This window comes from Petaurus breviceps, unplaced genomic scaffold (assembly GCF_028583685.1).
Source record: "Petaurus breviceps papuanus isolate PSGF00001 unplaced genomic scaffold, PetGlider_PUasm1.0 176, whole genome shotgun sequence".
In the NCBI taxonomy this organism is placed as follows: Eukaryota; Metazoa; Chordata; class Mammalia; order Diprotodontia; family Petauridae; genus Petaurus; species Petaurus breviceps.
In genome coordinates, this window is record NW_027185771.1 from 3161588 (window position 1) to 3184218 (window position 22631).

The 22631-nt window shown below is 43.2% G+C and overlaps 1 protein-coding gene across 1 annotated transcript in view; it reads right to left on the reverse strand.

Annotated features, from left to right (window-relative positions):
- The window catches only part of SNTB2 (syntrophin beta 2), a 126669-nt gene that overhangs the window by 43909 nt on the left and 60129 nt on the right, over positions 1-22631 (reverse strand). The window contains exon 2 of the mRNA XM_069085488.1: positions 19912-20125. Within this exon, the coding sequence (XP_068941589.1) occupies positions 19912-20125 (214 nt within the window). The remainder of the gene's footprint in view (positions 1-19911; positions 20126-22631) is intronic.

The window sequence follows — 22631 nt, forward strand, 5'->3', positions numbered from 1 at the left end:
CTTTTTTGGAGGGCAATTGGGGTTAAGTGACTTGCCCAAGGTCACATAGCTAGTGTTAAGTGTCTGAGGCCGGATTTGAACTCAGGTCCTCCTGACTCCAGGACCAGTGCTCTATTCACTGTGCCATCCAGCCACCCCCTATTCACACATCCTTCAAAAGGAAACAAGAGAACTCACGAACTTTGTTCACCAAGGCCAAAGCCTCCACCTGTGCCCTCAGTCCCCTATCCTGCTGTCCCTAGGAGAATGCCTCCTCCCTCATGTCTCTCAACTTCGATCTTTTCCTATTTACTGACTCTTTTCCTGACTACCACAAACATGCCCAGGCCTAGCCTTTGTTCCCACCCTTTCCATCCTGAAAAAATTCTTTTCTCTGAGCCATAACTAGGAATATTTTCAGTTGGAAAAAAGCAACGAGAAGGTCCCATGGATGGCATTCCTGCCACATTTATGCTTGCAGCAGAAGAAGGGGAAGCCTGACTCTCCCACCTTTGGGTTCAGAAGGGGGAAAACTGAGGCCTACAAAAGGTGGGCACTGGGGCCAAGGGATGCTGGGGTTAGTTTAAGTCCCAGCCAAGAATGTCAGGCAAGCTGTGGGGAGGACAGTAAGGACGCACCATGCCTGAGCCATCTCCAGATGTTGGTGTCTTGTAACCACACCCTCATGGCCTCCAGCCTGGCCTTCATCTGACCAGCCTCAAGCTACCGTCCTAGAAATCACCATCTTTTTCAAAGTCCCTCCCACAATTCTTCTCTGCAGCTAAGATTTCATGATATTGAACATAAGCACTTCTCTTGGTATCTGGGACCCTGGCTCCTGCCTGCAGGATGATCACCCATCTCCCATCCTCTTAGAGCCTGGACATGGGCTCTGTCCTGGCCCCTCCTCTTAATAAAAGTCCATTGATTGACTGAGTGATTGGCCATGATTCCTGGGGAGCCCACTTGGGTTAGACAGAAAATACCTACGGATTTTTGGGAGGGCCTTCATGTGGGAGATAAAGACCAGTACTTGGCTAGAGGCGAGAGGATGACCAGTAATGTACTCCTCGATCACAGTCATCAGTCAGCCCAAATGCATCATGGGGTTGGACTTGTTTGCAGGGGCTCAGGTTTGTGCCCAGCCCATCACAGCGGGTCATGCAATACTGAGACTGAGGGGGAGAATGTTGTTTCCCTCTCCCACCCAATTCAATCCCTAGCTACTGAAGGGCAGATCTGACTATGCTGCTGTTTGGCATTTCAAGCCCTACCCAACTAGTCCCTTTTAGATTTCCACCCTTATTATGTAGAGATCACGTCACATTCTTGGATTTAGTCAGACTGGCCTTCTTCCGGTCTTTCCTCCCCACTTCGGTGCCTGGGCCCTGGCTGTCCCCTGGCTATCCCTGGGACACACTCCTTTCTCTTCTCTGCCTTTGAGAAGGCTCTCTTTCCTCAGAGACTCAGAGCAAATGCCACCTTTTCTATGTAGCCTTTCTAAATATTCCAAGGGACAGAGGGAAAGCTAGCTCTCCCCACACCTCCATCTATTTTGTGTGGTCTCAATAGAATACCGATAAGTCATGTTTATATAGTGCCTTACAGAAGACCCTATACAAGGCTGGCCAAGGGCAGCCCTGGAAGGTGGGTGATATTTTTAGTTCTGTTTTGTTGTTGTTATTGTTCAGTCTGTTTTTGGTTGTATCCAAGTCTTTGTGACCCCATCTGGGGTTTTCTGGGCAAAGATCCTTCTCCATACAGATGAGGAAACTGAGGAAAACAGGGTGAAGTGACTTGCCCAGGATCACACAGCTAGTAATGTCTGAAGCCAGATCTGAACTCAGGAAGATGAGTCTTCCTGCCTCCAGGCTGGGCATTCTATCCACTGTACCACCTAGCTGCCCTTTTTTAGCCATGAGGAAATGGGGCCCAGACTGGCTATGGGACAGCTTAGGGTTGTACAGCTGCTGAGTGACCTCATGAGACCCTCATGGCCTCTAAGCTCCCAGGGCAGGGGCTCCAGCCCTTGTGTGTGGATCACACTTCACACCGTCTGGAACATGCAAGGTGCTTAATAAACGCCTGTTGACTGATAGGTTGATCTTCACATGTCCAAAGTGAAACTCGCTACCTTTGCTGCCAAACCTGTGTTTCTTCCCTAAGCTCCATAGGACTCTTGAAGGCACTACCATCCTCCCAGTCACTAAGGTTTGGTGGCAGCTCTGACTCACCTCTCCCATCCAGGCACTTGCCAATTCCTGCACCTACTTGGCCGATGTAGGTCTTCCATCTCCATCCACTTCCTTCCCTCCACTCATCCAACCACCACCCTTGTTCCTCTCAATTGAGCTGGGCTCCCTGCATCAAGTCTTTCCTTCCCCAACCTATCCTTCCCACAGGGGCTAAAGATCTGCCATTTTATGTCTCCCATTCAAAAGCTGTTAGTGACTTCCCCTTGCCTGGTGTAAAATACAGACTCCTTAGCCTGGCATTTAAGGCTTTCCCCAGGCCAACCCCAGCCTACCTTTCTGGTCTTGTTTCATGCTCTTCCCTTTCACACATTCCACATTCTAACCAGAGTGGCCTCATAAGCCCTTCTCCAACCACTCCCCCCATTATTTTTAACTTTTGGTATTCTGCAAGGACCTGCTCTGATGCTCCCTACTCTGTGAAGCTTTCTCTCATATCACCTGCTGCTGGTGCACTATCCTCCCTCCCCCTTGTGTCATATGTCATACCTGAGCTCTTCTGGGTGTTTTGGGGATGCCCAGCACCCAGGACAATAAAGCACATAGTAGGCACTCCATAAACATCACTGAATTGAATTTAATCTAGCCACAAAGCCTAGGGAAGAGCTGGATACAAAGCAGACACTAAATGGAAGGCCCGTCTTAGGAACATTTGACCCAACTATCCAAACCAGCTAAGAAAGTTAAAGAACTGCAAAAATGGGTCCAAAAGTCTAGATACTATTATAGAGTGAGAACCTGATTCCTTAGAAATTTCTCAAGCCCTTTTTCAGAATCTATTCATTTTATCTGAGAATAAATCTGCAATTCCTGGCCCGAAGCAAATTAGTGCAAATTTATTGAGGAGAAAAGTAAAGTCTTATACTTATGGTATAAGTATACTTTATATACTTTTAAAAAATCACCTTTATAAGTGCAAGATGGCAGCAAGGTGAAGCAGTGGGTCTGGAATCTAGAAGACCTGAGTTACAATTCTGCTCCAGACACTTTACTAGACGTGTGACCCTAGGGATGTGTATATTTGTTGCCTGTTTCCTCAACTGTAATATATGGATAATAAAAGTACCTTCCTCCTGGGGTTATTCTGAGGGTCAAAGGAGGTGATATTTGCCAAGTACTTGGCATAGTGCCAGGCATATAGTAGGTACTACATAAATGCTAGTTGTTGTTGTTGCTATTACTATTAGAAGAGAGAGGGGCATGACTATGCAGAAGAGAAAAGGGGAGCTATCTCCAACTCCTTTCCTGAGGAGGATAGAAAGAAGCCAAAAAGAACTATCTCCAATATCACTAATGAATATTAATATAAAACATTTGAAAGACATTTTTTAAAAATACCACACTATAACAAAAAAAATTGTTCATTGTGACCCACTTGGATTTATAGAAGGGATACAAATATAATTAGCACAGCTCAATACATTAATAGTCAAATCAACAAAACCTACATAATTAACAAATGAAGAAAAAGCATTTGACAAAATAAAGGATTCATTTGTGTTAAAAAAAATGCTAAAAAGTATAAAAATGGAAGGACTTTTCCTTAAGAGGATCAAAAGCATTGACTTAAAACCAAGATTGACCATTATTTGTAAGGAAGAAACCCTATAAGTTTTCCTGTTGAGATCAAACAAAGATGTTCATGTCTCACCTATTTGACTTAGTACTTGAAATGCTACCTATATCAGAAAGAAAACTGGAGGAAAAAAAACATTCACAAACAGGAACCAAAATTATGCCTGTTTGCAGGCAATATGATGGTTTACTTAGAAAACCCTAAAGAATCAATAACAACAAAAACTAGTTAGTCGAGGCAATAGCTTCTTCAAGGTAAGAGTATACAAATAAATTCATGTCTTAATAAGATTTCTGAATATTAACAATAGAATCCAAGGGGAAAAGACAGAAAAATTCCATTCAAAATAACTACAAAACATAAGATATCTGTGAAGTATGTTAAGACATACAAAGGACTAACGTACCAATACAACTACAAAACAATATTTATGGAAATAAATGAAAATCTAAGTAATTGGAGAAATACTCAACCCTTTATGACTATATGTCATAGATAGGGGATGCCTGGGCATCATCATCTTGCCACAAAGACTGAAGAGGGGAAAATAAGCAGCCGTTCAGTAAAAAGAGCCAGCATATCAACAGAGTCTGAGAGGACACACAAGAACAAAGTTTTCAAAAGAAGAAATGCAAATTATCAACAAACATATGAGGAAATCTTCAAAATCACTAGAGAAATGCACATTTAAAGAACTCTGAAATATCACTTCACACCTGTCAAACTGGCAATGATGATAAGAGATGGAAAAAGCTCATGTTGGAGACGCTGTGGAAGTCAGGCACATTAATTCATTGTTGGTAGAGCTGTGAATTGGCAAAAATAACAGTTCTAGAAATATACTTAAAATTATGTGAGAAGAGTTCCTGTTTATACCCTACAACTCAGCAGTCCCAATATTGGGTTAATACTCTATTGTCAAAAAGAAAGGTCCTACGTGTACCAAAATACAGCAGCGCTATTTGTAATAGCAAGATGGCAGAAACAAATGATGTGCCAAAAGATAGGAGAATGGCTGAATGAATTGTTATATTTAAATGGAAGAGAATATTGTTGTGGTAGTAAATGATAAATACAAAGAAATCAGAGAAACATGGGAAGACTCATAAGACCTATTGGTGAATAAAAAGCAGAGATATTAGAATAATACATTTGACTATAATAATGTCAATGAAGACACTAGAAGACAAAAATACTTAGGTCAGATACAAAGGTCAGTGCTCTATATTATTGAAGCTAAAACACATCCTTTCTGTTCGATACAAAAGCAAAGTAAGCTGGTCCTGGAGTCAGGAGGACCTGAGTTCAAATCCAGCCTCAGACACTTAACACACACACACAAAACTAGCCACGTGACCTTGGGTGAGTCACTTAACTCCAATTGTCCTCCAAAAAAAAAGGCAAAAAAAAAATTCCAACTGCATCTTTGGGGCGGCTAGGTGGCGCAGTGAGTAGAGCACCGGTCCTGGAGTCAGGAGGACTTGGGTTCATATCTGGACACATTTGACACACAAACTCAAGACACTTGACACACAAACACAAAAACTAGCTGTGTGACCTTGGGCAAGTCACTTAACCCCAATTGCCCTACCTTCCCCCCTCCAAAAAAGCAAAGTAAGCATGATGCAGATGATAGAGAAACAGGGTAGGAGAGTATATATCTGTATCTATATAGATAGATAGATGCATGTATGTATATGTGTACATACATACATATATGTATATATACTATACTGTGTATGTGTACGCATTGTATAGTAGTGTAGTAAAAGGAACACGTGACTTGGAGTATGAAGACAAAGGGTGGATTACTGGCTCTGATATAGAAAACCTATGTTAGCAGGAGCAGGAATGTTGCTTAACCTTGCTGCAGTTTCTTGATATGTAAAATAGTGTAATGGTAATAGGAATTTGAAGATCTTCCCTGTCCCTTAATAGGCTTAAGGAAATTTGAAGATCTCCCTGCCCCCTAATAGATATGTATAATGTAATCCCATGGAGCCTGTGGTGGGAGGAGTTTGCTGAAGGTGGAGCACAGCCCAGAAGAAACTGGGAGTCAGAGCAGTTAGAGCTGGAGGGAGGAGAGGATGCAGCCAAGGAGACAACTAGGCTTGTGAGTGTTTGTTTGTGGGAAGGCTAAAGGAAGGTGTGGCTCCCTGCGGTGCTATGGTGTATTAACTTCTTTGTTGCTATGATGGAGTCTATTTCCTGGTGTTGGGATTTTGCTTTCTGGTATTCTGAATAAATGTTTTATTTATGTCTTATATATGGAGAATCTGTTATATTTTGTGATGCAGAACTGTGCCGCCATATGTATAGTTACCTTTGGTGCTGTGAACACTGCATTGGTGCTACAAATAGCAATAAGGAATACCTGCACTGTCTACCCTCCAGATTATGAGGACAGTACCTTACAAACCTTGGTTTTCTTTGGTCCTGAGATTTTGTTAGTATAGCTGCTCCTAGTAGGAAAAACTCCCTCTATCGATTCAGGTTCGCAGCTTTGCAAAGCTTTAAAGTACTCTATAAAAGTGAGTTATTGTTATTGTAAGAGCAATGTCTTCTACTAATCTGTTTGGGACTCAGGACAATGGGATCCATTGAATCTGTTGTGCTGCTAGAAATCTACCACATGGTCGAAGACTGGAAGGTCCATTTCCCATCAGCTGTACTCTCTGCATCCCACTGTACTGCCATCATTATGCCCCACTCCCACCCCCAAAAAGCTCATTATCACCAAGACTCCTTCAGCTTTGGTACTCAGACCTCATCCGTATCTTGGTATTGCCCACCCCTGACTGGAGGGCTGGAGGACAGAGCAAAGAACTCCTCCCAAACCTCCAGATAAAGAGGGCTCAGCTACAGTTTTTGGATTCCACTCCCCAATCAGCAAGCATGCCTCCAGCTGGGTACCCTCTCCTCTCCTACCTTTATAGCTTCTTTTGCATACTGTCTTCCTCCCTCGGACAGTAAGCTTCAAGTAAGAGAACAGGGGTGGTCTTTGCTTCTGCTATTTGCATCCCTGTTACAGTTCCTCCTTTGAAGAGGACCAATGGTCTCACAAGGTGATGTATTGACTTTTGGGTGAAAAAGATGTAAGTGAGGCAGAGTTGTACAAACTCTCACCATCTACCCATTCCCACCAGGGAAAGACTGAAGGGAGTTTAGTAAGTGGACAGATGTTAATCAATTAACTAGTAAGCCTTTATTAAACACCTACAATGTGCCAGGCATTAAACAGAAAACTGTCTTGTGAGAACTACAGTAAGACCAAGAGAAAGCACACATGGCTCTGGTTTGAAGGGCATGAAATCTAACTTGAGCAGAACGCCCCCAAGCCTGGTCTTCCAGAGGACCTGAGTAATTGGTGCTATTCTAAAGCTTGGGGAGAAAACAAGTTTCTGCATAACAAGGTTTGTGCCCCAATATAGCTAGCCTCTTTGCTGCTCCTGGAACACACCCTCCATTTCCTGGCTCCATGCACTTGCCATTGGCTGTCCCCCAAAGCTGGATTTCTCTCCCTCCTCATCTTTCCCACCTTGCCTTCACCTACTTCCTTCAAGTCTCAGCTAAAATCCTGCCTTTTCCAACAAGTCTCACCTGATCCCCCTTAACGATAGCATATTCCCTCTGAGAGCATCTCTAATTTATCTTGTTTATATCTTATTTGTATGTAGTTGGTTATTTTTGGTCTCCACCATTAAAGGGTGATGTCCTCAAGGACAGAGACTGTTGCTGCCTTCCTTTCCACCTCCAGTACAGTGACTGGCACTCAGTAAGCATATGATTAATGCTTGCCCACTTGATCAAAGGACTACACAATTTTAGGATGGAGAGGAAGTCAGAAAGCGGAGGGATCAGAGAACTTTTCTTAAGGACACAATGCTTGTGTCTGGGTTTAAAAGTATGGAGGAAAACTTTATTGGTTTAAGAAGCTTAATATTGGTTTAAATTTAAAACACCAACCAGCTTATTGCCATTTGGATTTACATTACACTTTTCATTATTCTTGTTTTTGTTTTATTCCTTTTTAACATTAACTTCTTGTATTACTGCTTTGCTGATAGAATCTTTAAGAAATGTTTCTTTGTCAAAAATTACTTATACTCTTTAGAAGAAAGGTGCATAATTGATGTAAAGAACTAATATAATTTATATAAAGAAAACACAGTCAACTCTACTATCAACAAAATGCTAAGATGCTCCCTTTTAATAATAAGAAGCCTGAACACACAGTTGGCGAGCTAACAAATGTACATGTTACCCAGAACATCTAGTCCTTTACTCATCAAACTAGAAAAAGTGAACTTATTTTAAGATTCAGTGACCTGAAGTTGCCCTTGAAAAGCTCTCCTCGTTTCCTCGACAACTATAAAAAGTTTCTCATGACTGCCAATGGAAAGTCAATCATTTCCTATGTTCTTCAGGAGTATCAAGAATACATGTTTCACATATTTAATATTTCCATTAAAATTACCTGACATGTTCCACTTCTTCTTGGGCATTTACTCAGTATAGCTGAGTCACGATTGAAACATACAGCCCTGATCTTGCTCCAGAAATCCATCCTTTACAGGACGACTTATTTCCACTTGATTGGTTTGGCATTGACATCTTTCACACAAATGCTCAAAATTTAGGCACAAACGTATGACAAGAAATTTCCTTCACCCCTCCCACTGACCTAGTTAGTACTAAATATAGGCATCAGTTTATCCTTATTTTCAGATATAACAAAGTTATCGAAAAGGTTATAACTGAGTGAAATAAGCAGAACCAGGAGAAAAATACACACAAGACCTTTGTTCAATCATGCAGTTGTATCTGATTCTCTGTGACCCAGTGGACCACAGCACACCAGTGCTGTCCATGGAGTTTTCTTGACACAGATACTGCCATTTTTCTTCTCCAGTGGATTAAGGCAAACAGAGGTTAAATGACTTGCCCAGGGTCACACAACTACTAATGTCTGAGGCCAGATTTGAACTTAAGTCTTCCTGATTCCAGGCCCATCACTCTGTCCACTTAGCCACCTAGCTGCTTCCTATGTAATAATGACAATGATGTAAAATACAATGAAAAGGTATTTGGACTCTGATTAGCTGTAATGATGAACAGTTGCTGACATACATGCCCTTTTTGGTAAAGTGGGGCACTGTGGGAGCAAAGTGGGACTAAGACCATGAGAAAACAGCATTTCCTCAGTCGGTTTTACTTGTTTATCTTTGTTACAAGGGAGGGTGATATACTGGGAAATGTTATTGTTTAGTCATGTGCAGCTCTTCATGACTACGATTCAGGGTTTTCTTGGCAGATACTGGAATGGTTTGCCATTTCCTTCTCTAGAGAATTTTACAGATGAGGAAACTGAGGCAAACAGTGTGAAGTGGCTTGACCAGGATCACACAGCTAATAAGTGTCTGAGTTCAGATTTAAACTCAGGTCTTCCCAGTAGTTTATCCACTGAACCATCCAGCTGCCCCTACTGGGAAATGAATGGGGTATAAAATGAGGTGTCAATATAACTTTGAATAGGTAACATCCTCTAAAATGTGTTTCTTTTGACACAACATAAATTCTAGATTCCCAAACACCAGGAATCTCACAAATCAATTAACCTGAAGAATGGTGCAAAAGCAGCTAATTAAATATCTGATCAAACAGTTCAGAAGTACATGTACTATGAGGGGCTAACAGGGAATGAAAACTGTTTCCCTAGGCAGGTCCCCAATTAACGATTTTTAAAAGTTTAAATGAAAAGGATCTTGAGTCAGAAAATTTAATTACATAAAATACAAAGGCTCCTTCCAGAGCTCAATCATCTCTGTACTGACCCTGGGACCTGGCAGATCCTTCCTTCTAGAATGCAGCTCTAATATTATTAGAGAATTGCAGCAAAGTCTTTTTTTTTTTTTAATAGCCTACCACTGTTTTAAAAGCACAGTTCAAGTGAAAACCCTGCTAATAAATACACTATGGCAGTCTGCCAGTCATTGCTGAGGCCCATAGGAGACCAAGAGAAAGAAAGCATGGAAGACAGCCACAGCATGAGCCGTATTGGCTTTAGGCCAAACCACTGGGAATTTTCTGTGAATGACAATTACATTTTGATCAGATGAATCAAGTTGTGGTCTAGGTACCCCAGAGCACAGAGCCCCCTAAAGTTAGCTGCTCTGGGGTCCTGGATTTTCTTTGGTTTCCCAGATGATTTTACAGCATTTATTTAATCAATTAAAGACAAATGCTGAGTCCGGTGGCTAGACTGGGAAGTTAACACTTCCACCCTAGTTTATCTGTGGCACAAAGCCCAAATTATCTTTTGTATGGAAAGTATCCAGGGGGAAGATTATTGAGGCATCCTGTACACGCCCAAAGAAAACAGCTCTGCGTTTCCAAAAGGCAGCCCTATGAGAACAACGTGTTCCTTCTGAACTATACAGAATACTAAATAAATATACATTGCCCACAACAGTCACAGCAAAAAACTGAGCTCCATTTTCTTTTACATGCATCTCTCTACAGTGGAGTTAGCTTCCTAACTTCCTAACAGGAAGCCCTCGTTAAAAGTGGCTTACAGGCACATTACAGCAGTCTTGAAAACTGAAATTAGAGTGGGGGACCAGAGAAAATTGGAAGGAACCCCTCATTTTCCCTGATGCCTAATGATGTGTTTGAGATCTAGGAAGCAGAACCAAAGAAGAAAGAATAAAGGAAACTTTTAAAAAAACTAATCCCAAATCCCCTATTTAGGATAAATAAAAGTACTGATCACAATATAATGAAGGTATCGAGAAGCTTGGCCAGACAACAGTTCTGGTGAAAAAAGATCTGGGGCTTTTAGTGGACCTCAAAGCTCAAAGGCATGTCCAGAACGGAGGATCAGGATCAACTGCATTTGGCTCAGGGCCAGGGAGAAAAGGGCCCGATGAGGCCATCCCCTGCTATCCCCACTGGAGAAGCTCACACCCACTTCGGCACTGGCAGGACAGATCCAAAGTATCCCTTTAAAAATAAGGCAATTAGGAAGGGAAAGAAAGCAGCAGCAGCTGAGGGGGCCGGTGTGGATAAAAGGCCAGGGAGGGAGTCACAAGATGACTAACCAAGGAAAAGTGATATTTAGCCTGGAGAGGAAAAGATGTGGGGCATGATTCACCCTCTTCCAAGTACATTAAGGGTGCCTCTGTCTAAGGGATTAGCAGACTCTGACACTTTGGCCCAGTAGGCACAAGTGGGGAGAATGGGTAGGGCCAGATTTGGGCTGCATAGGAAGAAAAACTTCCTAACAATGAGAACTCTGAATGCTGTGGCTTGGAGAGGGAGGGACAGAGGGAGGGTCTGCCCCTGGTGTCTCTAAGCAGGGCTCCTCTGGCTGTGACCCTGAAGGGAGACTGTCCTGGGCTTGGGGGAACCACTGAGGTCCCTAAGTAGTATAAGAGCTAATGCCCATAGATAAATAGTAAGGTAGCTAGGTGGCACAGTATATGGTGCATTGGGCCTAGAGTCAGGAAGACCTGAGTTCAAATTTGATCCTGGAAGCTTACTAGCTGTGTGACCCTGGGCAAGTCACTTAACCCCTTCTGTCTCAGTTTCCTCATCTATATAATGAGCTGGAGAAGGAAATGGCAAACCACTCCAGGATCTTTGCCAAGAAAACTCCATGGACAATTCTGGCAGGCTCTGACCTACAGGATCACAAAGAGCTGGATGTGTCTGAACAACAACAAATAAGAGATTTGGTCGCTTCAGTGTTAAACGTTGACCATGGCAGAGTAGGTAGTGGGTGCAGGAAAGGCATTAAGGAAAAAACCTGAATTTGGAATCAGGAAAGACCCTTGGCATAAGTAAGTCACAACTTAAGTCTCTGATTCCTCACTGGCAAAATGGGTCTAAAACGATCTCTCTCCCTCACAGGGTCATCATAAGGTTCAAAAGAAATTATGTAAAATACTTTGCAACTCACTATAAAAAGTCACCTATGGGGGGCGGCCAGGTAGCACAGCGAGTAAGAGCACCAGCTCCAGTGTCCAGATGACCTGGGGATCCAATCCGAGGCTCAGACACTTAGCACCCACCCAGAAACACCTGGCCGTGTAACCTTGAGCAAGTTACTTAACCCTGATTGCTTAAAAAAAAAAAAAAGTCACCTATGGGCATCACCATCATCGCCAGGCTCCACAACCATCTAAGGCTATCTCCTGCCCAGGATTGTAAGAGATCACATTTCTAAGCAGCAATATGGCTCATTATACAGAACTGACACTAATGAATGGGCTGATGACGGATGCCCTGCTAAAACCTGACTTCCCACCGTTCCCACTTGAACTGGTTTGCTCCCCAAGGCCTTACCTTCAGCAGCTGCACTTACCATCAGGGCTTTTTTGTTTTAGACACACCTGAGGTTTAAGCTGCAGAGTCTGTGGAAGAATGGAAACCAGCTCACACCTGAGCTCTAATGGGACTTGTATTTACAGAAGCCAGTGTGGGGAAATCTGAGCCACAGGGTGAGGACTCTCTCCCCAAGCACTCAGTGGGAATCTGTAGATTCTCAATTTGTCTTAAAGCACAGGCCTAACCATGCTGTCTCCAGTGGCTCACAGCTCCCTTTGGGTGAAATATAAACTCCTGAATTGAAGAAGGGCCTTCCCCGTGTGGCTGCAGCCTCCTTGTTCCAGGCTCCCTAGATCCACATCCCATCTCTCCCTCCTCCTCCAGGGGCTGCACTCCCTTCTCCCATCTCCTCACCTTCAGTTCCCTCTCCTGGTCCCTCTAGTTCTCAGCACTTTTCGTCTCCTCTTAAGATCCTGTCTAGATTTCATTGTTTACATGTTCTATCTCCCCAGTAGATGACAAACTCCTTGAAGGCAGGAACTATTGTTTTTTTTACTTTATATCTGCAGGGCAATGTCTAGCACAAAGTACATGTTAATAAATGCTTGTTGGACTGCAAAATAAATTATGTTATTACATTTTACAGAGGGAAAAATAAGTGAACAGAGAAAATATATGACTATTATATAATTATATATTCTGGGTCAGGCCTGATTCAGACCAGTTCCCGGATAGTTTAGTCTCAATACAGAAACAAAATGAGGCTCTGGGGTTCAACAGTTAACAAAGGGAGATGATTACAGCACAACATTATCTTAATTTAGCCTCTAATTATCCCCATTTTACATATGAGGAAACTAAGGCAGACAGTGGCTTGGTGACTTGATCAGAAGTGAGGCCAAATTTAAACTCAGGGCTAGAGGGTTGTCCACAGCTTGCCCTCGTGGTTTACGGGCCTTAGTGGGAGGACACACCCTTCAAGATCAGCCAAAGCCGAACCTCCAAGGCCCACCCTCCCACCCCCAGGTCCTGGTGGCTACTCTGTACTCCAGCAAAGGGGAAGTCACAGCAGCAACCTGAGGGAGCTAAGCATGTCTTCAGGAATGGCTCAGCACAACCCCACCCCCAGCCCCAACCTGCACTCGGGAGGGGCTCAGGGGCTGCAGCTATCTCACTCCACTCTGAGTTGACCTTCCAGGGGCTGCCAGGTGGCACCATGGTGGTATGTAAAGCACCAGGCCTGGAATTAGGAAAACATCTTCCTGAGTTCAAATCCAGCCTCAGACACTTCCTAGCTCTGTGACCCTGGGCAAGACACTTAACCCTTTTTGCTTCAGTTTTCTCACCTGTAAAAATGAGCTGGAAAAGGAAATGGCAAACCACTCCTGTATCTTTGTCAAGAAAACCCCAAATGGGGTCATGGAGAGTTGGACATGATCTTTTGGAGGACCTCCCAATGATGGGGTACAGGCTCTGGGAAACCCCTCGAACTCTTGATTTGAATCTCCCCACTAGATGAGGCATTTGCCTGAGGCCATAAGCCTTTCATTATAGCTAGGCCCAAATCTCTTACTCTGACTAGCCTAGCCCTCCTCCATTGTCCATCTACTTCGCACCCTTGATCCTCCCAAAATCTCTATACCCAAATCTGTTACCCTTAAACTAGCCTAGGCCTCCGTGGGCTGTCATCTCCAGGTAACCTCCAGCTATTTCCCACCCTTAATCTCATTACTGGAGGGGGGGGGGGCCCATATTGGACTCCTCCTCCAGACCCTCACCAAACTCCACCTCTAGACCACCCCTAGAACTCTCCCACGATCCTTCTGTATGTAAACTCCATATAAGCTCTGCCAGGAAGAAGCCAAGAATTACCTAGTGCAGACTCACTCTGTGTCAGATTACTCTAGCCTGCTTGTCAATACAAGCTTCACACGTACTGAGGCTCCTTAAGAGTCTACCCATTAAGGCGAGTCTTTAGTAAACTTGGCTTTACTTTGGCTGAGAGAAGACTTGAGTCGAATTCACTGGGCAGGACCTGGTGTGTTGATTTTTGGGATCTTGAGCACCCCTAATCTAAACCTCAACACCACTGTATTCAAGAATCCTTATACAGACAGAAGAAAAAAGGCAAAACAAAATGAGCAGTCACTGAAGATGGGGCTGAACTGGCCCCCATCCAGACTTCCCCATCGAACCCTTCTCTCCCCCCTTTTCTGTGTCTTCTTCCTAGTTAGAAGGGTAAGCTCCTCCAGGGCAGGGACCAGCTTTGGCCTTTCCTTGTATCTCAGCAGTGCTGACAAATAGTAGGTGTTTACTATGTGGAAGGAATTCTGGTTTTCATAATAATTGCTCTATGTGTAATGTAGATACTAACAGATTAGATTTTTTAGAATTGCCTTTTCCAGCTGGTGAGTCAGACTCACAATCTAGCTTGGACTGATCAATCAGACTGACAAGGCTCTAATTACCAGCCCCCTTCTGCCTTCGTACCTGAAGTGAATTGAATTAAAGAGAGTGGAACCTGTTCCCATCACAGAACGACGGTCCTGTGACCCACCAAGTATCGACCCCTAAGGACTCCAGCAGTCTTGCTCCCCCAGGACTCCAGAGTTGTTGGGTTTGTCATGGAAACCACTCTAAACCTAATGCCCCTTCCCACTGGTGATTTTTGTTAATAATCTCCATCTTCAGTAAGGTGGAATTCTGATCGGGAGAATTCCTGATTTGCCAATCTGTTCCTTATAATGAAACTAACCAATTAAAGAGTGGGCTGATTACTTTATCTTTGTCTCTGGCCTGCTGTTTCATCATTCTCAGATTAGAGACTGGCTCAGTAAATTCCTGTTAACTGACTGACTAAATCTGGGAGAATACCAAAAGGACTAAGCCTCAGGTTTAGATTAAGCCCCATGGTGGGGGATCCTAACTCTCTTAAGTTCAATATTAAAAGGCGACTCTAAGCAGAAACAGCATCAGGAACATCAGGGCTGGAGCAAAGATGATGACATTTCTTGCAGAATCATTGACCCTAATTCTAGGTCGAGAAATGCCCTGGACCACCACCCACTTCCCTGCTGCTACCCAGGTCCTCCCCTTCCCTGGGAGCCCCTCGGCAAGAGGGAGGGTGGAATTCAAAATCTTTGTCCCACAAGAAGCCTCAGAGGGACTGTACTCCTCTTGGAGAGGCCTTCACATCCCTCTTGTGGCCAAGGAGCAAGGTGCTTCCCAACAGTGCCGCACCTTGGTCCTCCAAGCCCTCCCTGGGTAGGAGTTACAGCGTGATCACTGGGTACTGTACCGGCTAGTCATTTTACCTTAATCAGTGGACTACCTGGGTCTCACTCTTCTGCCACTGAAGCCCATACCTCTATTCACTGCCCCCAGCCAGGATCTCTAGGGTCTGTGCCAACTCTGGCCAGAGCCAACTGCTACCCTCTGTGCCAGGGCCAGGACACCTGGGGCCGAGTATGGCTGTAGTCCTGAGCCCTATGGCTGCCATTGCCGTAGCAGGCCTCCAGGATCCTGCAGGAATGCTGTGGGTGCTGCTGCTGAGGCCTAACTCTGCATTCTGTGCAGGGAGAATAACACACCCCAACCAAGCCAGAGACTCCTCTAGGCAGTGTATTTGAGCCATTCCCAGGATCGAGCAATACTGCTTTCTGAGAGTGTTGGGCAAATGCTCCTGGAGCCCGAGTTCTTCCTCTTTCTTACCTCATGGAAAAGAGAGAGGAGACAGAGAGACAGAGGAAAGAGGGAAAAAGAGACAGAGAAGAGATAGTGAAACAGAGGAAATTGAGGGCAAGATAGAGAATTATAGTTTATAGTTTGCAATTTTTTAAACTGACAGAGCATCCCTACCAATCCTCAGCTAATTAAACGGGAATACATTCGGCACGTTTGTTCTTATCCTCTCTAGGCTCCTGAGAATTTAGTATTATCCTCTCAAGTGTCTTCTTCAAGTGTCTAACAACAAAATCCTAATGGCAAAATTATGATTGGTCTCTCAAATCCCAAATCAGAAAACAAAAAAACTCCAGGAGTTTCTTTAGCACAACTGTTAGACAATCCTAAAATTCCAAGGCTCTCTCCGGTCTACATCCTTTCTTTTGCTAGGACGGGGGTCCCTCAAGGCCACCCCTCCAAGGCCGGCCGGATCCTGAGATGATTATGGGACTTGAGCTGCACATTAATTTCTCAAAATCTATCTGAATCTAGTCTTGGGAGGGAACCTTTTTTTAGGAGGCTTCCCCAGAGGCAAATAGATGATACAGACTATTAGCAACAAAAGGCATCCACTGGGGGGGGAGGCCTAGTTAATTTCTTTGGAATTTGTCCTTTTCAATTCATGTCCTTCCTCTCTTCAATAAAAATATCAGTCCCTCCAGGCTGCTTTGAAGGTAAACTGAGCTCAGAAAAGACCATCTAGTCCAAGCTCAGAAAATTAAAATTACCAGAGGCCCAAAAAATCCTGCAGGGCCCAAGACACAGTTTATAGCAAATCCCCTTTAAGGAATCCTTCTTAAGGATAAGGAGCACACTCCACATCACCATTCTCTTCTTGCTGAATGGGCTCAGTTTACTCTCTTAATACCATAGGATCAGTGAGGACCTTACCAACTTTGTGGGGACCACAGGAATTCCCAGTGAGGGTTAAGGAGCTAGCCCGGATGAAGATGAGCTTCTGCTGCCTGATGCTTCCCTGGGGGCCCTTGGAAAGGTCCACATGATATACCCCTTAAAACAGCGAACCCATCCTCACTGAAATAACTCAGAAACAGAGCGTGCAGAGGAGGAATCAGGTGTGGTGCTCATTGGGGACACACCCACACTGATGCAGAAGCAGGAGTGAGGTTGTGCAGCTCTGTCTTTCCTGGTAGATTAGGGTTAGTCACATTCCTTACTTCATTTCCCTACATTCCCTCCATATATACAGATTATATGCAGATTACGTAGACCTGGTAGTGAGGATACTAGTGACTGAGTGTGAACTCTAAGGTCTAAGCCCTTTGCCACACCCCCACCTTTCTGACTCCCTCTGGCCATTGTCATAGTTCCAGAAAGGCCAGGGTTTCAGTAAAGTAAGTGAGTTTCCCCACAGCTATTGATTATCTTCCAATAACTTTTGTGGGAGCCGAACAAGATACCATTATATCCCCTCTTACACCAAGAACCACCATTTCTGTTGGCATCACCCAAACAGCCACAAGGCTCACTTTTGTTGGCACCTACCTTCCCCCACTTCAATAAGCAGATTCTGTTCCAATCCCACATTATTCCAATCCAAATTATTCTGGGCTAGGCCTGACTCTGGCACTCCCCTAACTAGTTTAGGCTCTATATTGGAACAAAAAGGGACAAACACTTGTTGGCCATTCTATGACAAAGCAAAAGAGATTTTTTTTTGGCCATAGCAGGAGGCGGCTATTCAACTATGCTAAGCAAGGAGGACACTTCAAATAGATTCAGGTGAGGGAAGCTCCCTTGTCTACCTTACCCATCACCATCTACCACCTGAAGCTCTGAGGCCCCATCCCCCTGGCCCCTAGTGCTCATAGCTGCATTGCCTTCATTGTACTTAGTCTGAACGCCCAGTCCCCTGGGCCAACCAAGTCTCTAGGAATATCTTAATACCTTTTAAGGAAAAACTAGGCAGTTAGTTGGCAAAGTGGATACAGTACTGGGCTTAGGAGTCAGCAATACTAGAATTTAAATCTTGTTTTAGACGCTTACTAGCTGTGTAACTCTGAGACTGTCACTTAACCTCTCTAGGCCTCAGTTTTGCAAGGTCTGTAAAGCAGGCATAATGATAGCACTTGCCTGACAGGATTGTTGTGAAGATCCTATGAGATAATCTATGTAAAGCTCTTTGCAAACCTTAAAACATTATATAAATGCTAAACATCATTATTCCTGTTGCTGTGTGGGGTGCTGGGAACCCTGAAATGTAAGGGCACAGGGTAGGTCTGCCTTGAAAGAATTCAACCATTCAAGGCTTCTTTCAGTCAGAGTAGTTAGATTTTATTATGACACCAATTGGGCAGGCAAGATTTTTAGCAAATCTGTACTATCTGTGACTCAGATAGAAGAGGGTGAGATTCCTGGTGAATTTGAACAATTTAAAGGGAGTAAGACTGGTACTTTTGTACAGAAAAAGACAGTGAGAAAATTGTGATGGGATTAAGGAGTGGCAAGTAGCCTGAGGTGGTCCTGGAGGTATCAGAGAAGGGGTCAGGTTGGGATCTAGGAGTGTCAAGTAAACTAATTAAATAATCAAGGTGGGCTGGGATGGGCCAGATGCCTTGGGCTGAGGCACTGAGCTACTAAAATGTATGGGAAAATTCAGACTGGGTTGCTTTCAAAGACAAGTTCCTTTCCTTTTAGGGGTTCAGGTTCCATGACCCCATCATTACCACTAATAATAACATGTTACACCTACCACACCTGCCCTAGGGTACAAAGTCATAACTGAATTGCTAACCCCTAGACCACAAGTTCTTAACCTTTTTTAGGGTCATGGACAATCTGATGAAGCCTATGGTCACCATAGTAAATAAAGTCATTGGGCATTGAGGTGGCACAATGGAGAGAGTACCAGGCCTGGAGTCAGGAAGACCTGAATTCAAATCTGGTCTAGCTATGTGACACCAAGCAAGACGCTTAATCCTGTTTGCCTCAGTTACCTCATCTGGAAAATGAGCTAGAAAAGGAAACGACAAACTGCTCCAGTATCTCTGCAAAGAAAACCCCAAATGGGGTCACACAGAGTCAGACATGACTCCACAATAAAGAAGGTCATTATACTGGTGTAAATTACACAAGTCTAAAGAGGACAATGTTAGCAACAGAAAAGATCAAAGAAGATTTGAGAATGGCAGATATACATGGAGATGAGAGAGGCATCAGAAGACATTCAAACTACCTCTAACTGAAGGAAAAAACCAGAATCACAGAATGTTAGATCTTCAAGAAATCCTAGAGAGCCCCTAGTTCGGGGCCTTCACTTTACAAGTGAGGATACTCGGCCCAGAGAAATGAAATGATTTATGCTAGTATGTTGAGGTCTAGGGGTGTTGGGAACCCCAAAATTCATGAGCAAACAGCGTGGGTCCTGCTCTGAATCAGACCCAAAGTTTATGAAAACAACAGTTGGGGGTGGGGGAGATTTTAAGAATTTGAGCATTTGTGACACTGTTATTGACAAGTGGCAAGGATAGGTGCCCCTTTGAATAGAGCACGGCCCTGGAGTCAGGAGGACCTGAGTTCAAATCCTGCCTCAGACACTTAACATTTACTAGCTGTGTGACCTTGGGCAAGTCACTTAACCCCAATTGCCCTGCATCCCCCCTCCAAAAAAGAAAAACAAAAACAAAGAAAACACCCAAAACATCGGATTATTCTCTCATGACTCAGATGAAGGAATGCCAGAGACTTGGCTATGTGGGAAAGTTCAAGGGAAGTGAGAGGTTTTTCCAAGGCCTATACCCGTATGTCCATGGGGCTGCTACTACCTTGTACATTTGAATATGGCAGGGCTGGGACCCAGACTCAGGTCTCCCATTGCTTGGTCACTACCATAAAGAGACTTTTCAACTTCTAAGAAGAATATAAACATATAAATAAGAAAAACAATTACAGGAGCTTAGACCCCTCTTCGATGAAGGGTAACTCATATAACAGTAACATATCAGCTGCTTAGTCTCCCCCCTTCTCCCCCCTTACCTCCCAGTTTTACAAAGTCACAAATATTCTGTTGTTCACCCATTATATCCCTCTCACCTGTTTTCCAGATCTGGCATACTCAGGTTCCTGGTAGCAAAACACATTTTGAGAGGAATGACCTTCCTGTCCTTGGTGCCATGTTGGTGTTTGGGGGAGCCCGAGTCCTCACTGCCACTAAAGCTTGGTGACTGGGGGGTGGCCCCTTCCCAGGGCAGATCAGACACCAGTGATGGCTTCTTGATATATGGGGTCACTTCCCGGATGAACTTGACTATGAATAAAATCAGGATAGAGAAGGAAATTAGTCCCTTTGTTTTTAAGCAACCATGTTCTTAACATGAAAAATACTGTGAAATATCTTATTCTTCAAAACAAGTGTTACTCTCAGGACATGGGAGGAGACGTTTTAAAAATATAAATCTGGGGGAGAGAGAAAGAAAAAAAGAAATTTACGTGATAACTTTATTATATATATAAATGAGATAGCAAGTTGTACATAATAGATTTACAGTTTTATGTGCAATCTTTTTTTATTATACTATGTTATGGAAATGTTTTATCCTATAAAATAAATAAAAATATAAATCTCAAGTTTTTGGACTGTTATAAAATGATAGTTTCATCTCACTACATGGGAAATATGCCCTTTGCCTTTATTTCTCATGGAACAGATTGTGCAAAGATATATGGAGATAAAATCTTCATGCCCTAGGAACTAGACAGGTTGAGGGGACTTTATCTCAAACTATATTAAAATTAAAAACAAATAGCTGTATGCAGTTCAAACTCACAACAATCAATGCCTGATTACTCCACTATGAGTCATAAATGTTGCACATGCATTCCCTTAGCTCCTCACCCCCAACATTTCAATGAGCTTGACCATTAGCAACATTCTAAGAAGTGAAAAAGAATCATAAAAAAATTAAACATATCAATAATATACAGCATCAGAAAGATGTGAAATACTGTGAATTTTCACCCGTTTCCTTGTTTTCAATGTGCACAGAAACAAAAAAATTTTTTTTTTTAAATTAGGACATTTCTAAAAATATATATTGCATAATAGAGTATTGTAAGCCCATCACTTCAAATATCTGGGGAAGAGCTTGCAAGTTTTAGCTATGGTCAGCAAAAGAACCAAGGTTATTGTTTCATAAGTTACATGACAAGATCTGCAGAAATTGAACACAATACAGAAAAAAGCCGAGGCCAGCAATTTGGGGAGAATATTGGTGTTGTGTGCTCCCATATATCATAGCTCTTTCTGGGTGGGGAGTGAAAAGGGCTAACTTAACGCCTTCATGGTACCAAAGAAAATCTTTCATCCTCCAAAAATAAGCTAGGGCCCTATACCCGTAAAAATGTTTGTTTCAGGTTTAAATCTAGCTTTGTTCTTTAAGAAGCTGACTCAGGGCTTTTCAGCCTTGTACTTTCAAGAGGATTCCATTATGAGGACTCTGGCAACAATAACCAACAGTTTCCAGTTACTGCCAAAAGCTGATACGTGATTTTTAACACTCTGGTCATTTCAAACAATTTCTACTGTGAAAGATACATCGACTACTATAATTAAGGTTCAAATATCCCCCAAAGGAGTCTGGGTCTACTCCGAAAGCCATTTGATCCAAAATACCTTGTTAAGTCGGATACCAAACCCGCAGCAAGCAAACTGACAATTTGAATGAATAAAAAACAATACTTCTTTGGTGGATTCATTAGGAAGGTAATGGCTACCATAACTTGGCCATATCGAGACCAACAGCTAAGGGAACATCTGGCAGCCCTTGTCTGGTGGCTGAGTCCATCCTTGAGGGACACGGAAGTACAGGGGAATTCCTACTGAGCCTCTTAAGGAATTATAGAAGTTGTTGAGTCATTTTCAACTGTGTCCAGTTCTTTCTTGGAGTGGTTTGCCATTTCCTTCTCCAGCTCATTTGACAGATGGAGAAACTGAGGCAAACAAGGTTAAGTGACTTGCCCAGGGTCACACAGCTAGTAAGTGTCTGAGGCCAGATATGAACTCAAGAACATGAGTCTTAATGTGAAAATATGTTTAATAGGAATGTATATGTAGAGCCTATATCTGAAAGCATGCCATCTTGGAGAGGTGGGAGGGGGAGAAAATGTAAAACTTATGGAAGTGAATGATGAAAACTCAAAATAAATAAATTAACTAAAAAAAAGGAAGAAGATGAGTCTTCCTGACTCTAAGCCTAGCACCATCCACTGGGCTATCTAGTGGCCCTTAGAGAAGGCCTATGTATTTGTTCTAAGGGTATAATTCATCACCTTGCCTGCCAAAAGGCCTTAGTCAGGATACCCAGCTAACTCTGGGTAAATGAAACAAAGTCACCAGCTTTCCCCAACTGTACCATATTTAATTTGTGGTATTTCGTTAAATTGCGGTGGGGAGGGAGAGGAGATTTTACTAAGGGGAAAAATATACAATATTTTCCCCCTTAGTAAAATCTCCTCTCTAGTACTGGAGCCTGGAAAGTATTGTAAGAGTTTTAATGCTAATGTGATTAGATTTCTTTTTTCCAGAAAACGTTTATTGTTGTTCCATACCTACCTCCTCAGATTTCCATTCCGAAGACTCACTGACAGTAATTACCTGTCCACTGAAGAAAAAGAACAAGCGCCCAGCAGAGCCTGGCTAGAATGATGCCTGCGGGGTCCCCACTGGGGGACCACCAGAGTGACACTTCTCTTTAGATTCTTAAATAATTACAGCCTCCTGGAGATAATCCAAGACAGGCTTAGATACCAGTCAG